The 17,809-nt window shown below is 49.6% G+C and overlaps 1 protein-coding gene across 1 annotated transcript in view; it reads right to left on the bottom strand.

Annotated features, from left to right (window-relative positions):
• Positions 1-15,357: 15,357 nt before the first annotated feature.
• The window catches only part of KCNH8 (potassium voltage-gated channel subfamily H member 8), a 495,092-nt gene continuing 492,640 nt past the window's right edge, over positions 15,358-17,809 (bottom strand). The window contains exon 16 of the mRNA XM_088834824.1: positions 15,358-16,053. Coding sequence (XP_088690950.1) covers positions 15,358-16,053 — 696 coding nt within the window. The remainder of the gene's footprint in view (positions 16,054-17,809) is intronic.

Raw genomic sequence — 17,809 nt, 5'->3', positions numbered from 1 at the left:
CTGCAGTCCATGGGGTCGCAAAGAGTCAGACACGACTGAGCGACCGAATAACAAATATCATATACCCTGACAATATAACAGGTTTATCAAGAGACTTGAATAAAAACACTCACACGTTTAAGGGATGATACAATTATATATGCTTATTAATGAGATTTGTTTTCCAACTTCAGGTTCATGAGAGGGTTAAGTCTGTGCTTATAAACGTCCAGGGTGGAGTTTGAGAGAACTGTAAGAGAAAGGACTGTATTTCCTATTTGTTGCTTTCTCAGCCTCTGCTTCCTTATTTGTGAAAAAGGGAGAAGATAGCGTGTTTTGTGCAGTTTTGGGGAGTATTAAAGGAGCACACGTTTACAGTACCTGGCATAGAACAGATGGTTGATTAAGTCATCTTGGGTTGGTATGAAGGGACTTCCCAGGTGGTCCAGTGCTAAAGAACCCACCTGCCAATGTAGGAAAAGTAAGAGATGTGAGTTCAATCCCTGTGTCCAGAAGGTCCCCTGGAGGAGGCCATGGCAACCACTCCAGTGTTCTTGCTGGAGAATCCCATGGACAGAGGAGCCTGGTGGGCCACAGTCCACGGGGTCGCAGAGTCGGGCACAAGTAAAGCAGCTGAGCACTCAGGCGTGCAGGTTGAACAAAAAGAGAAGAAAGAGGTGGAAACAAAAGGCAGACTTTGGAAGGAGGGCAGTGAAACCCAAGGTGGAGGCCCACTGGCGGGAACCCCAGGTCTGTGGACACCTGCGCGTGTGGACTGGGGCAGAGGCCCCGTGTCTGCTTCTGTCATTGCTTTTCACCTCACTGCTGTCTCCTGCTCCAGCTGCTCTGCTGAGCACCAGAGTGACGTCAGCTAACTGGCCCAGAATCAGCCCTGGTATCAGAAGAAGGAGGGGTGAAGCTTTCCCTGGCGTTCTAAAAGTCATTTCCCCTAAGATTTGTGATTTACGGGATGAGCTACTTGAATACTTACCAAATCATTTCTCACTCTTGACCAGGCTACCCACTGCCATGCCTCTGTGGACAATCAATGTTAGTATGGGTCACATATGACTAGAGTCCAAGAGACCCTTGGAATTTTTTCCTTAGCCTTACTTTTCTTTCTTCATGATCGGAGGATCTTAAACATGAAAATGTTTCGGCTGCAACCTGGTCCAATTTAGTTCAACACTGGCCTTGGCCAATGTGCATCGAGCAACTCTGACCACCTGGGTAATAATTTCATTTAGAATCCCGGTTACTCTGCTGTAGACCCTTCTCTCAACTCTCCTGAGCCCCCTGTGTTGTCCTTTGGCTTCTGTGTCTGTGAGTTATGATGTAACGGGAATGAATCCCTTTGGTTGTCTTTGAAGTTTCATGAAGCCAGAAGGAGGAGGAAGAAAGAAGGATGCTCTAACCTGCCAGCATTCCCCAAGACAGGTTCAGTTCAGTTCAATTCGGTCGCTCAGTCATGTCCAACTGTTTGTGACCCCATGAATCACAGCACACCAGACCTCCCTGTCCATCACCAACTCCAGCAGTTCACTCAAACTCACGTCCATCAAGTCGGTGATGCCATCCAGCCATCTCATTCTCTGTCGTCCCCTTCTCCTCCTGCCCCCAATCCCTCCCAGCATCAGACTCTTTTCCAGTGAGTCAACTCTTCCCATGAGGTGGCCAGAGTATTGGAGTTTCAGCTTTAGCATCAGTCCTTCCAATGAACACACAGGACTGATCTCCTTTAGGATGGACGGTTGGATCTCCTTGCAGTCCAAGGGACTCTCAAGAGTCTTCTCTAGCACCACAGTTCAAAAGCATCAATTCTTCAGCGATCAGCTTTCTTCACAGTCCAACTCTCACATCCATACATGACCACTGGAAAAACCATAGCCTTGACCACATGGACCTTTTTTGGCAAAGTAATATCTCTGCTTTTTAATATGCTATCTAGGTTGGTCATAACTTTCCTTCTAAGGAGTAAACGTCTTTTTAAGAATTATGAGTGACTATGAAGATGGATGGTGATTGAAAGAAAACAATGAATTAATAGCCAGAAGCATATTAATAGGTCAAGGGACTAATTCATTTAGCGGAAAGGTTAATTAATTGGATGTGTGTGTGATAAAGACATCTCAAGGTGACATTTTAGTTGACAGTCACATCCTCACACTAGAGAGGAGGATAAGAAAGTGCTCTATCAGAGGATTTCAACTCCATGCCCTGCTGAACCCTGACTGATTCTACGCTAACCAGGGTAAGCAGACGTGCAGTTCCCAGAGGGTCTTTGAGGGGAGGAAGCAAGGACGTTCTAGCTATTCAGTGATGGCTTACTTACCCTGTACCCCAGCCATATGACTTACTGCTCCTGCTGCCTGAGAACATTTGCTGTAAAAGAAATAAAGACATGGTCGAGCCCTCTCTTCTATGGATTAAAATGAATCTATTGCACATGTTAATTGTACAGAAAAGACTTTCTCCCATTACAGGAATTTTAGGCCACCCAAGAAGATGTGTATGGACCCAGGAGTCAATACACAACATTCTTACATAGACTACAAATCCTGTTAAGAACTCCATACGATAAAGGTTTCTTTACGTAAGAGAATAAATCAGTGGTATCGATGAAAAAAGTCCTTTATTCCACGTGGTGATTTGGAGGATGTTTTTGAATGAAAACACAGTAGGAAACTACTATGAAGAACTTCACAGTGTAAAAAGGAATCTTCATACGTGTCATTGCATTTACTTCACACAGAATGGTCTTAGGTGAATAGTGCTGTCTTGTGTGATCATCTTTCACCTGGAAACCCACCCCTCACTGCAGATGCTGCGAAACAAAGGTGGGCTCCTCCTTCTGGCTCTGTGGATTGCTTCTTGGGTGGTTCCTGTGGCACAAGGTGAGCTGCAGTATGTGGGCCGCCCAGGGACACTCGCATTCAGGCTTGCCACTTATGGCACCAGCCTTGACCCACCTGGCCCACCCCAAGCGGGGGCTTTCTGTAGCCCTCGCATGCGGTTCGTTGCCCTCCAGCCTCAGTCCAGAGACTTGGCATTTCTGGTCCAGGCAGCCAAGCAGACCTCTCTGCTCTTCAGTGGGCTCCAGCTCTACCTCCTTCAGCCAAGTCTGGATCCTATCTTGAGGAATGCTTCTTCCAAGTTGTTTCCTTCTGTGGTGCGTCTTCCTCCTCCGTAGGGTGTTCCTCAGCATTCTCTTTCGTCTCTTCACGGGAGCGAATCCTCCATGAGTAATTGCTAATTCTTTTTTTACGTGTTCCTGTTCCAAGTGTTCGTCTCTTGACTGACTTGATACACACGCCAGGCAGCAGTTGTCCCGGGTGCCCTGCCGTCTCTGCCATCACACACCATCCCACTCCCTGCCCCAGGAGTCCTGCTGCAAGCACCTGATGCTGAGGCCTTGTCTTTGCATGCGGGGCTTGCTGAGGGGTAGCGTGTCTGCGCGCCTCCGGCAGCCACTGGCCGGTGAGAGTCGGAGGATGCCACCAGCTTCTTCCTCCTCAGATGGTCATGCTTACAAGTGTCTTCCAGCGCTCCTCTGGCCATCGGTCCTCAGCTGCTCAGAGAGATGATCTGCCCAACGATACATCTTTTATATCTTCAGAAAAACACGGTTCACAGGGATACACCCCAGTGCTCACTGCAGTATTATAATAGCCAGAACATGGGAGCAACCTAAATGTCCATCAACAGGGGACCGGGTAAACAAGAAGTGATAGACACACACAATGGAATGTACTGCTCAGCCATAAGGAGAAGGAAGGAATGCCTTTCGCAGCAACATGAATGGGCCTGGAGATTATCATACTATGAGAAGTAAGTCCGACAGAAAAAGACAAATGTATCACTTACATGGAGAACCAAAACAATGATACAAATGAAATCATTTACAAAATAGAGACAGACTCCCAGACATAGGGAACAAACTTATGGTTACCAGAGAAGAAGGCTGGGGTGCCAGTTAGGGTGATTGGATTGACATATGTGCACTCTTATATAAAACATAGATAACTAACAAGGACCTACTATATAGCACAGGGAATGCTTCTGAATACTCTGCAATGGCCTATATACAAAAATAATCTAAAGAAGAGGAGCCATATAACTGATTCACCTTGCTGTACAGCAGAAACTAACACACTGTTAATCCACTATGATCCAAGACACAGAAATTAAAAATGCACCTTTCATGGACTTCCTTTCCCTCCTTGACTTATTTCCCCTACCAGTGTCTCCTGAAGTCACAACCAAGTAAACTATAGGAGGACTCCTAGTTCTCAAATGAACACAGTGCATCTCAGAAATGAGGGAAGGAGGAGTCAGCATGTCTGAAGTCAAAAATGCACAGAGAGGAGCTAAAACCTCAGCTCATCTCAGCCCCTGTCTCCTTATTTACATGTCCTTCAGCACATATCTCTGTAAAGGTATTGGATAAATTCAGACTTCTCAGTCTAGAATACAGGCGCCCCACGTATAAAGATAAAATTGACTCGTTTAAAAGTGAAAGCACACTGCTCAGAAACAGCAGTTCTGGAAACGCCGTCGCCTGACCGGAGCATCAGCATCACTGAGAACCCTTCAGAGACCTGAACCCTAGGCCCCACCCCAGGTGTCCAGAGTCAGAACTCCCAGGGGCGACCCCAGCGATGGCTGGTGGTTGCTCTGGTCCAGACGACAGGGGAACCAACCCAGGCTGAAGGAGGTCTCAAGCAGGTGGGCATTTACTGTAACAATACATCACTCTATGTTGGGTGTTTAATGTTAACAGTGAAGCTCTGTAAAGGTTTCCCACAGCTGCCACATAGGGTCGTGAGAATAAATACGGGCTTCCCTGATGGCTCAGCTTGGAAAGAATCCGCCTGCCTTGCAGGAGACCCCAGTTCATTTCCTGGGTTGGGAAGATCCTGTGGAAAAGGGATAAGCTACCCACCCACTCCAGTGTTCTTGGGCTTCTCTGGTGGCTTAGCTGGTAAAGAATCCGCCTGCAATGCGGGAGACCTGGGTTCAATGCCTGGGTTGGGAAGATCCCCTGGAGAAGGGAAAGGCTACCCACTCCAGTGTTCTGGGGCTTCCCTGGTGGCTGAGCTGGTAAAGAATCCACCTGCAATGCGGGAGACCTGGGTTCTATCCCTGGGTTGGGAAGCTCCCTTGGAGAAGGGAAAGGCTACCCACTCCAGCATTCTGGCCTGGAGAATCCCATAGACTGTATAGTCTGTGGAGTCTATAGACTGTATAGTCTATGGTCACGAAGAGTCGGACGCGACTGAGCCACTTTCACTTCATTTCTGATAACAGAAAACGTGGCCTTCTCATTCTTCTGCGTCTGATAGCTCCCGGTCAGTAGGTCCCGCCTCTCCGCGTCAGATTATAGGTTGTTAGTTATCTTCTGTGAGTGCGATCGGAACCGCATGAGGGCGCTCTCCTGGCTTACGCGTGCGGCTGGTTCTGTGTTGACACGTGAGGCCTTGACTTGCGTTTCATGCCTCGCAACCCCTGTGACTAAGAAAGACGGGGTTGGTTTTCCCTGGTACATGCTGTCTGTCGCCCTGTGGGGAAGCTTCTCTTTCAGGCCATGCTTCTAGTGAACCAGAGCTTTCCCAACGCAGACCTTATGAAACAGACGCACTGATGCTCTCCCAGGAATACAGTTTTTCACAAGGATATCACTAGGTTAGACGGTAGAAATAGGAAATATGGGAATGAAGAGAGCCTGTTCTAATCAGAAAGTGATATGTTCATCTATCAGTTTGGTTTTATTTTTCTTTTCAGCTCTCTATCTTTACATTTTTTATTGAAATCAGTTGATTTACAGTGTTGGATTCGTTTCAGGTGTACAGCAAAGTGATTCATACACGTACATATTAATATATATATTATAAATCATATATATAGTATTTTTATATTGTTTTCCATCATAGGTTATTGTAAAATGCTAGAGACAGTTCCCTTTGCTGTATAATGGTCCTTGTTGGTTATTTATCTTATATTTAGTGTTAATAGTATGTAAACTTTAACCCCAAACTCCTACTGTTCCCCTTCCCACCCTTTCCCTTTCGGTAAGCATAAGTTTGTTTCCTGTGTCTATCAGCATGATTTTAAAACACAGAGGAACATTCGAAATGGAAAATGGTGAGTCTCCTAGAAGAAGGTTGACACTGATATATATGTTGTTAAACATGTGCCATATAATACTGTATTATTGCCGTCCAAGTTTCACCTGCTTGAGACCTACTTCAGCCTGGGCTGGTTCCTTTGTGGCTCAGACTAGCGTGGTAGTCTCAGGTTTTAGCGGCATTAGAATCATCTTGAATCCCTGGGGTCCACCCCCCCCCCACCCCCACCAGGTTTCTGACTCTGTAACCTCTGGTTGGGGCCCGAGAATTTGCACTTGTAACTAGTTCTCAGCGACATGATGCTTCTGGTCAGGGACCACATTTTAAGAACCACTCTTCCAGGGCAGTGTGTAGCCATACTGTTTGCGCACTGCAGTCACCTGAGCTGTATTAAATACTTCCAGTGCTTGGGTTCCTCTCAGGCAAGCTAAATCAAAGTCTTGGAGGTTAGGGCCAGGAATCTGGCTTGTAAAAGCTGTATAGGTAGTTCTCACGGGTAGTCAGAGTCAAGAACCAATGTGTATCCAGTGTTTCTAAAAGACAGTGTAACATGTTCACCCGAAGATCTTGTTCACATGCTGACACTGATTCAACAGCTCCGGGCTGGGGTCCAAAATCTGCATCTCTAACCAGATGAAGTTGTTGTGGCTGCTCCACAGACCACACTTTAAGAACAAAGACTCAGAAATGTCTTTTATCCTTGTTCTGTGGATGCAGGTTCTGAACAAGCTGACAAGAGATATACTAAGTGACCCCGGTGCAGGGCTCAGATGACTTTTCAGTGAGAGACTAGAGATGACAGTCTGATGTTTTTCTGCCTGATTGGAGCAGGAGGAACAGTCAGGACACACTGTGGGCAATGGGTCAGTTACCATGGCGACTTTCAGAGATCCGCATTTCCACTGAGGGCTCCTGGATGTCTCAGCCGGTCACAGCAAGGGGCCCAAAGACACGGGGTGGTCACGCGGCTGCAGCCCCCCAAAGGGCTCAGCAGCCCCTGGGGACAGGGGCTGAGCTGAGCCTCTCCTTCAGCAGCGGTTAACGTGACCCCCACACCCAGTTCGGGAGTGAGTCCTCCTCAGGACAGGTGACCCCTCCTGAAGAAGAGGCTGCCGCTGAGGGCAGGGGCTGTGGCCCTGGGGGAAAATCCACCACTGAAAGCAAAGGCTCGCTCTGTACCCCGTGGGGGTTCTTAGCCGAAAAGGGTCCCCTCACGGGAGCATATTGGAGGAGGCGTGGCACCCCACTGCAGCATTCCTGCCTGGAGAATCCCACGGACAGAGGAGCCTGTGGGCTACAGTCCATGGGGTCGCAAGAGTCGGATACGACTCAGCGACTAGATCAAGGGAGTATATTGGTTTCTCACAAAAATGGAAAACGTGGACAGACACACTTTCAAGTCTTTATTACCTTCCATTTAATTTTCTGTCATACGCAAATATATCACATATGGATGCACAATTTTTATCAACTGTAAAGAAAACAGGGGAAAAACCCCCTAAAAGTCCGAGCCCGACAGCACTGACTTCATGGCATACGCAGACTCTCGTCTCCACAGAAGGGAGAGAAGCCGGAGGCCGCAGTGCGGAGGCCTGGCTTTGCCCACAGGCCCCGTCCCGCTCGCCTCGCTGCTTTTTCTAGAAGGTTCGGCTCTTTGATCCCCTGAAGCCCCAGGTGCGGAGGTGCGGCCTCTGCCCCGCTCAGCAGTGCTTAGGCCGTCCGGGGGCTCTCTTCTCGGGGCTCTGCTGCGCGGCTCCTCTAAGGCCTCGCCGCCCGCGAGACGGTCGGCGGCTCCCCGGCGCGAGCCACGCTCTCCAGGGGAGTCCAGGCGGGGCTCTGGAGGCATCCGCGTCTAGTGGCCGACGCCTCGGCCTCTCTGCAGCCAGCCAAGGGGCTCGACCGCTTGCCGAAAAGCTCTCGGCCTTGTGGCTGACACAGCCCAGGTGACCCAGGGTGGTGGGCCCGACTGGTGTGTGCGCGTGGCTTCTGAAGCAACCACACACTTCCCCAGAGAAACTCGAGGGCAACAAAAGTATATGCTTCTGTAGCATGCTCACATCAGTGAATACAAGTCTTGCATCTTCCTGTGGTTGTATTAAGGTGTTTTTTTAAAAAGGCTTTACTTGCTGACATTCAGCTAACTGGGAAGCCGCACGGGTTGGGGCTGAGACGGCAGGAGCAGAGAGCAAGCTTCTCCCCTGGCGTCCCCTCAGTGATGCTTTTTAAGGTGGATGTTGATGGTAAGTGCCCTGGGAAGGGGGCTGTTGGGGGACATATGGTAAAAGCTGCATCGTGACCTTTGCGGAGAGAATTGTCAGAAGGGGCTCAGGTGCCAGAAGTGAGCCTGGGGTGCGGGACGGTGAGGGAGAGCGGGAGGGGAAGCTGGAAAGACAGGAGCCCCAGGGAGGAGGCGGCGAGTTCTGGGGGGTAGGATGGCGAATCCGGGCAAGGAGAGGGAGGCAGAGGCGCCGGGAGGCGGGTGCGAGGGACCCCGGGGGAGAACTGACATTTGCGGAGCAGTCATCAGAGGTCAGGCGGTGTGCGTTCACATAAATCACTTCATTAAACCCTCACAAACACTCTGCGAGCCAGACGTAGTCTAATCCTCGACTTTCAAATGGAGAAATGAGGGCTCAATCGTGTGAAATAACTCGTCTGTGGTCCCACATCAAGGGAAAGACGGTTGGACACAAACCCTCGCTTGTGTTCCGCCAAAGATCCTACTCTCTTCTCAGCATCCTGTTTATTTGGAGCATTTATCACAGGATGAGATTAAAGAAGTGGGCAAAGGCAGCCCTTGGAACAGCCTTTAACGGAGTCTCTGCGTGTGCGGAGGCTCCACTGTGGCGGTGATTGTGGAAGATGAGGCGGGGAGAGGGACGGATGCTAGGGTAAAGGCGGTGTCTGGAGAGGATGACCCTGGGGAAGGAGCCACACCCTCACGGGAAGCAGCAGCCTTCGCAAGCTCCACTGGGGACAAGCTCTTTTACTGTTCTGGGTAAAATCATAATCCTGACGGGAGCAGTTCCAGTCCACTGGGGGCCACCCATAGCAGCTGTCCTTCTCCAATCAGATAGCTGGCTTGATTCACATCCAAGTATGCTTCTCCCTATCCAGTGGAACTGACCCATCTATAAGAGTTCAAAAGGCATTTTCACTGTTGTTTTTTTTTTTTCCTTTCTAGAAAATCCAAATGAAACTTGAAACAGAGAAGGGAGTGGGGATGGGTAAACTATGCGATGATGGTACAGACTTCTAGTTACAAAATTATTAAGTCCTGGGGATGTAAGTACAACAGGGTGAATATATTTAATCATGCTGAATGGTACATGTGGGAGTTGCTAAGAGAGTAGATGGTAAAAGCTCTTACCATAAGAAAAAGTTGAAACTGTGTTGGATATTATTGTGCTTATTTTACAGTGTATCCAAATTTCAAATCATTATGTTGTGCATTATGTTGAACTCGTGTAATATTATATGTAAATTATATCTCCATTAAGTAAAAGAGCTCTTAGTTTCAAAACAAAAAGATGTACAACAAATTAAGTGGTACTAGACTGAGCAACTTCACTTTCACTTTCATGCATTGGAGAAGGAAATGTCAACCCACTCCTGTGTTCTTGCCTGGAGAATCCCAGGGATGGGGGAGCCTGTTGGGCTAAAGTCTATGGGGTCGCTTAGAGTCGGACACGACTGAAGTGACTTAGCAGCAGCAGCAGCAGCAGTGCACGACCGGAGAAGGCAATGGCACCCCACTCCAGTACTCTTGCCTGGAAAATCCCATGGATGGAGGAGCCTGGTAGGCTGCAGTCCATGGGGTCGCTAAGAGTCGGATACGACTGAGCAACTTCACTTTCATTTTCATGCATTGGAGAAGGAAATGGCAACCCACTCTAGTGTTCTTGCCTGGAGAATCCCAGGGATGGGGGAGCCTGGTGGGCTGCCGTCTATGGGGTCGCACGGAGTTGGACACGACTGAGGCGACTTAGCAGCAGCAGCAGCAGCGCACGACACATAGGAGGCATTCGAACACTAGAATTTAAGTAGTGAGCGAGCGCTCAAAGGTCTCTTGGAGCAGGTGATGCATCACTTTCATGAAAAAATCACTGATGTGGTAGCAATGAGTGGAAACAGTAATGCATGCAGTGTCGGCTGTTAGCGGTTTGATTCTGATTGCTCTGACTCCTCACGATCAAGATGATGACACTGCTTGGTGCTGTTTCTCGAGTTTGCTCCCTGGACCATCTGTGTCAGAACCACTCGGGACCCAAGCCCCCCTCCGAGGTGTCAGGACTGCAATCTCTGTTTTGATGTGAGCCCTCAGGTAGCAGACAGCGGGGAGCACCGCCTTTAGTGCTCAGCCATCACCGAGCCTCACCACCCCCTCGGTTAGCAGGCAACACGCCCTGCGCAGCCGCGGGTCAGCGTCCCGCCGGGCCGCGCCCACAGGCAAGCTTTGGTCCAGGAGCGGGTCCAGTCCTGCTCAGCTCTGGGTGGGGCGCAGCGGGCCTGCCCGCAGGTCACCAGCTGCGGAGGAGGGGCTGCGGGTGAGGGGATGCGGCCGATAGCTGGTCATCAGGTGGACGACGACGAGTGAGAGGCAGCTTCAGGCCTCCTCCCGGAAGCCCTCCAGCTCACCTCAACTTGGGCCAGCGGCGCTGGGGGCCCAGGTAACAGGCTGGGGCCCAGGTAACAGGCTGGGGCCGTGCGCCGCGGGGCTCCGGAGCCTCACCAAGGCCCCCCGGCGGGCCCGGGCCTTGAGGCCGCGACGAACCTCTTCCCGCCCCTGTTCCTGCAGCCTACCCGCGGGGCCGGCGTCCGGGTCAGTTCGTGGGACCTGTCCCCCCGCCCCACATGGGCAGCCTGCGGGAACCCGGCCCCGGGCGCTGGCGTCTGAGCTCGGCTTCCTGGCAGCCTGGACCGGGACGCTGGAGGGCGGACGTTGCGCCTCGAGGCCTCGCCCTTCCTTGTCGGGACAGAGCGGCGCATTCTTGGTGAAGGCTTACAGGGACATCATTACCTGACTTCAGGAAGAAAGGCTCTGACACCAAGACACTTGCAACAACTAACCGAGCCCCTCCCTCCCTTTCGCTTTAAACGGGCTTCGCGGAACGCTTTCAGGAACTTGGGGCTCTTTAGGCGTGAGCGCGACCTTGGAATCAACCTTCCTCCGTTCCAGAGGCCGATGTTTCAGTATTGTCTGGCCTCACCGTGCAACACCCAGAAACACATTATTCAAAGGGAAATTTGAGAACTCCTGATCCAGGTGTTAACCAAGCCTCTCTATCACACAATTATAGACCCGAGGCTGTCCTTAATGAAATCTAGATGCTGGCCCACTCGTGTATACATTAGCTGGGACTCAATTTTGTACTACTATAGACTCTAGACAAATATTTCCCAATCTTTAATGCATGTAAGTCACCAGGGAGTTTACTAAATGGCTGATTCCCAGACCCCATTCAAAGGGACTGGGTTGAAGCCAGATTCTCCTGGCATTTCAAACAACTACCTCATGTGACTCTGATGTAGGTATTCTGCTAGATTCCCACCTCATACAGAACCCTCTGGAAAACAATATTCCTGTCAGATAGGTAAGCAACCTCTGAGAGGGCAATTTATTTCCGATTTTTATCTCTTCTTACACAATAAACTCCATTTTTAAGTAACTTAAATTGCCAGAAATGTCTTCTTACATTGTATCAAAATAAAGAGTAATATAAAACAAAGTCTAATATAATCTGTCCTCTTAAATGGAACTACACAGAAGCCTTTAGTCCCCAATATTATTTTTCCCCCCACTATTTTAATTTTAGTTTAATTTTAAATTTATTTTAATTGGAGGCTAATTGGAGAAGGAAATGGCAACCCACTCCAGTGTTCTTGCCTGGAGAATCCCAGGGATGGGGGAGCCTGGTGGGCTTCCGTCTATGGGGTCACACAGAGTCGATCACGACTGAAGTGACTTAGCAGCAGCAATTACTTTACATAAGTGTGTTGGTTTTGCCAAAAACACACTTGACCAAGAACATCTGTGCTTCTCTTTTTTCTAGATCCCTGTTTCCCTTTGGCAGAGAATGGGGAGGAGAGGGAAAGGTGGGGATACAAACACGTATTTCGTGGGGGGACTATGGGCCTCTGCCGCTTGCACAGCCACAGTGTTTAGAGAACCAAACATCTAGAGGAACTTGGAACTCTCATTTCCTAGAATACTATCACCACACACATAGCCACCCAGAGAAAACCCAGAACTGTCATTCTGAGCTGCTCTGAACATGGGAGAGTCCTGTTTGTCAGCATAATGGTGACGATGGTGGTTTAGTCACTAAGTCGTGTCCGACACCTGTGATCCGGTGGACTGTAGCCCACCAGGTCCTCTGTCTAAAGGATTTTCAGGCAAGGATATTGGAGTGGGTTGCCATTTCCTTCTCCAGGGGATCTTCCCTACCCAGGGATCGAACCCGGGTTTCCTGTGTTGTAGGCAGATTCTTTACCAACTGAGCTACAAGGAAAGCCCAGGGGTGGTGAGGGGAAAGGTTAATAAGGGATAGAGTGGGGCTGATGCACAGGAGGCAGGGGCCCTTTTGCAGTCCACCCCGGTGCTTGCTCATTCCTGTCCTGCTGCAGACCTGCTCACGGTGGGCAGCTGGGTCTTACGCCCACTAAGTCAGCTGTCAGGAGAAGGCACAGAGAAGGTGACTGGCTGGAAAATCATGGGCATGTTTCCAGGCGTGTCACTGGGACTTTCCAAAATCCCCAGAGCTTGACTGATTGATCCCATGAATGCATGCTCAGTCCCTTCAGTCAAGTCTGACTCTGCGACCCCACGGACTGTAGCCCGCCAGGCTCCTCTGTCCATGGGATTTTCCCAGGAAAGGGTCCTGGAGTGGGTTGCCTGTGCCCTCCTCCAGGGGATCTTCCCAACCCAGGGATCCAACCTGCATCTCTCATCTCCTGCGCTGGCCGGCGGGTTCTTTACTACTAGCGCCACCTGGGAAGCCCAATTTATCCCATAGGTGTGCTCAAAACAAAACACACACACACACACCAAAACCAAATATTTTATTTTATTCATGGATTTCAAGGGAAATTAATGACAAATACAACTTCCAAAGGCAGAAGGAATAGATTTGAATGTGAAAGGAGGGGTACCCAGAGGGCCCACGGGGGTACTGGGGCTCTTATTTAAAACAGTGTGACTGGGCAGGTTAAAAGATCTGTGTCCCAATTATTCATTTACAAAATGGGAATAAAATAATAACTTTAGCATTGTTTGACTATTATGTAAGGAAACATAAGGTGTTACTCCTTAAAGAGGTGTTGGTACATAGTCAATACTCACAGATCAGAATGTCAGGCTTTATTATTAGCCTCAGTGATAGCCCGGCTAGTTTTCTAGAGAGACAGCAGAACCAACACCAGTTAGTTCTATTGGAATGGTACTTAAAATGATGATGTCGGTCACGATGAGCAAAAAGTGTGGCTACAAATACATGTGTCAAATCCTGCGTGTCACCTTTTCCTCAGTTTTCCCATTCACTTGGGTAAGGAGAGATTGAAATTTGGAACTGGAGAAAAGAAGATAGACTCTTAAATAACCTGCCTCAGACACATGTACGGCTTTCACTTTTCTTGGAGAAGCTTTATTTTCTTTCTGCTGCTCTAGCCAATTTTAGGGTATAAGAGTCACACACCAGAAGTCTTGCTTTGTGTAGATGTCTTTAATTATACAACTTTCAAATTATTTATTCTTTATTCAGTGGGAAATGGGAACAGGGACTCCAGAAGATGAATTCAGTATATTGTCTAAGAACATCCTAAATGATGAGGCCCTGCACATTCTTAACCATAATAAACCTGAAGCGAAGGCATTTAAATTATTACCATGCCAGCATCTGAATTTGGATATTGGTTGAGGTGTAGAGAGCATTATGGGTTCTAGACTGTCTCCAGCATCCTAGCTGTATAATTGCTGGGGCTTTATTATTGTTTTTCTCTGCAAAATGAGAATGAAAACACCTGCTCATCATAACTTACAGCACTGCTGAGAGCTTTCAAGAAAAAAAATTAAAGTGCTGATCCAAAGCAAGCTGGCAGCCCTTTTACAAGTTAGAGTTCAGAAGTTCGGGCTTCATTTTGGAATGTTCACCGGTCTACACAAGCTCTCCTGAAAGATAAGCACAGAGGAAGAACACACTCAAGGTTTTCTTCCTCGTTTTGAGGCCAAAAGAGTTCAATGTAACTGTGGTCTCATATTCCCCAGACCAATTTTGGGTTTCAGAACCACACATAAACTGGCTGGAGGAGAATCATTTATGTGGGCATGGTGGGGGTAGCCTCAAGTCAGGATTTTACACGAGTCCCCAGAGGTCGGGTAGATTCTGCCCCCACCCCCCACCATGCCAGACGCTCTGTCTGGGTTTTTATTTCATTAATAAAATATGACCTCACTTTTCTTTTGTAATCCAGAAGCTTGAGGATACATTTGTTGCAAACTGCATGCAGATGAAGGGGGTGGGCTTCCTTTCAAAACTACATCCTCTTAATAATTTTTGATCTACTTGACTTAACAGTAGTGCATTTCTTGTTAAAACAGCAAGCTTTTTTATTTTTTACCAAAATGAAAACATTCATTTCTTTATAAATAGTTTAAATAGTTTAAATACATATTTCATACCAAGGATATAAAAATAGCCTCTCTTTTTTTTGATAAATAAAGACATATTCATTTACATGGCAAATAACGTGCAATAGCTGACCGCTGGCCACCAGCTCTGTGTGGACTGATTGTCTAGGAGATGACATGCAGTGATAATTGTCCACTCGCCTTCTAGTTTTGAAAAATAGATCAGCAGGAACTGTGTACTCCCAGGGCCCACAGTATGGATATTGTTCGGGAGTGACACGCAGGCACTCAGGAAAAACCTTTGCTGCTCTTCTGAAAAGCCACCCAGGACACGAGTCCACACATTCTTTGTCTGGGACGTGTAGCTGCTCAGACCCTCAGGGTCTTTGGACTTTCACCAAAGTCTGTCAAACAGACTGGTAAGTTAATACCTGCCAGGAAAAGGGTCCTATTTTGTCTCTAGGATGTAAGAAGTGTCTGCTGCAGGATGGGGGTGGTTCTGCCCTGGCCTGGGTCCCCTATTCCACGGGTCTGCCCAGTCTTCGCGCGGCCAGGGGCCAGCAAGGCCACCCGGGGCTGGCATCCCGCAGTGACGGGCGGAGGCGGCACCGGCCGGGGGCACCGCCATCATAGGCGCGCGGCTCTGTCATCTTTCCCTTCCGCTGCGCCTGCGGCCATTTCCAGGGGAAAGCTCGCCGGGGGTTCGGGGGAGACGGACGCCCGTCCCTCCCGCGCCCAGGATCCCGGCAGGTTTTCCAGACTGCAGGAACTCAGGGCGCCCTGGCCCGGGCTCCCCTCCTCCCATCTGCTGGGGAGAATCAGGTGCAAAGACGTCTCCGAGGAGGAGCAGACGGAGGAGGAGAGGGCGGCCGAGACGGACTGCAGCGGCGCCAGCGTCGCGTCCGACTGCCGGGCGCCGCACGCGAGAAGCGGCAGGCGGCCTTCCCGCGGCCCCTGGCAGCGGGCGGGCGCGCGAGCCGGGCCCGGGGAGGCGCGCGGCTGCCCGCCAGCGCTCTGCTCCTGCGCGCCCGGCCGCTGCGGGCTGCCCCGCGCCGAGGCGGGCCCCGCACGGCAGCGGTCGGGGGCGGCACTGCCCTGGCAGAGCTGCGCCGGGGTGCAGGCGGCGCCGGCGGCCTGCGCGTGCAGGCAGGGCTGCTGCGCGCTCCAGGTCACCCTGCCCGGGAGGCCGGAGGCACACGGGGAGGCGGCGTGCAGGGGGCAGAGCCGGGGCTGCTGCTGCGGCGACAGCACGTGCTCCAGAAGCTGCATCACCGTCCTCATGTCCCTGCCGAGCTGGGAGACCTCCTGCGTCAGCGTGGTTACCTGCGTGACAAAGCAGAGCGGAAGGCGGCGGTCAGACCGGCAGGGCCGGGGCTCCGAGCGCCAGGAGGGGAAGGGGAGTCTCAGTGAGAAGGTCCGGAAGACGGCTTCGCCTCCAACTCCGGCCAAGCCCCAAGCGTGACCTAAAGCCATGCTCATTCCGAGCAGACCTGGAGAGACATAGTCTGTTTTTTTTTTAAATTGTATACCTTTATTATTTTTTAACTGAAATATTGTTGATGTATAATGTTTCAGGTGGATAACAAAGTGATTCAGCTACACACATTGGATTGGCCTAAAAGTTCATCCTGGAACTTTTAGGCAAAGGCAATACACAGACACACACACACACACACACTTGGGGCTTCCCCAGTGGCTCGGTGGTAAAGAATCTGCCTGCAATGCAAAAGCCACAGGAGACGTGGGTTTCATCCGTGGGTTGGGAAGATCCCCTGGAGATGGGCATGGCAACCCTCCAGTATTCTTGCCTGGAGAATCCCACGGACAGAGGAGCCTGGTGGGCTATAGTCCATGGGGTTGCAAAGAGTTGGACACGACTGAAGCGACTGAGCACTCACGCGCATGGGCGCGCACACACACACACACACACACACTCACACACACACACACACATTCCTTTTCACGTTATTTTTCCCTTACAGACTATCACAGACCATTCAGTACAGCATCCTGCGCTACCCAGCAGGCCCTTGTTGTCTTTCTAGTTTACACACAGTAGTGTGAATTAGTGAACTCCTAAGTTAGCCCTCTCCCCCCTTCTGTCTTGGTGACCAACCATAAGCTTGTTTTCTGTGTCTGTGAATCTCTTTATGGTTTGTAAATAAGTTCATCTGTATCATTTTTTTTAAGATTAAGCACAGAAATGATATATGATATTTACCTTTGACATTCTTAGTCAGTGATCTGAGAGTTCTTGGACAAAGTTAGAAACGCAGGTCCATCAACTTTGATACCTCTTACAAACAGCGTCTTTTGCCTCCTCTGAGTTAGCGGGATGCTCCAGGGTGCACACCCTCACCCCAGACACCTCAGCACGATGTGGGGAAGTGAGTGTTGTGTGTAAAGCACTCAGCACGCTGCCTGCCCAGGGCGGACACCCAGTGAGTGACAGCCCCCCTCCTGCCACTTCTGGTCGCGATCTGCACTTTTCTGCACTTTATTCAGAGACACATTGGCTTCAACGGTAGGGAGGATGGTAAGCAGGAACTCACACCAGATTTGCTAGGATTTGTCTACAGGAAAAGGGAAACTTTCAAAGTGATAGAAATAAAAAGATCTTCAAGGTGACGCTGAAGATAAACACCATGGGGACCCAGGAGCGCTGGGATCCATCGGTGATCCCAGAGTCACTGTATCAAAAACCTGCAGAATTCCTATACCACCCCAGTTGTGCAGTATAAGCTTTATTCACTTTTCTAGGTGAGACACTTAGTCTGTGTAGGATTTTCAAAGGAGACATGCCCCTCAAATACTCAGGAACACTGGAGTCCTCATCATCTATTTTACACTTGAACTAACACTATAATTCACTGGAGGGTTTATTTTCCTAATAACCACACTGCTATTTTAACCATGGAAGACCACCAGGAAATTCAATTTGACTTAAATCCAGGTTTTCTGGATTTTTCAAAGTGAGAAAAACCTATGTTTCAGAAAGCAGGACACACACCTATCTTCTAGCCTTTGGTTATATTCATAACACGCACGCACATGATAACATCTTGGCTTCACTGCTATA

Source organism: Moschus berezovskii, chromosome 1 (assembly GCF_049115385.1).
Source record: "Moschus berezovskii isolate FMDL1 chromosome 1, NW_MosBer_1.0, whole genome shotgun sequence".
Classification (NCBI taxonomy): Eukaryota; Metazoa; Chordata; class Mammalia; order Artiodactyla; family Moschidae; genus Moschus; species Moschus berezovskii.
Note: the sequence above shows the minus strand (reverse complement) of the source record. Positions and strands in the feature narration are given on the sequence as shown.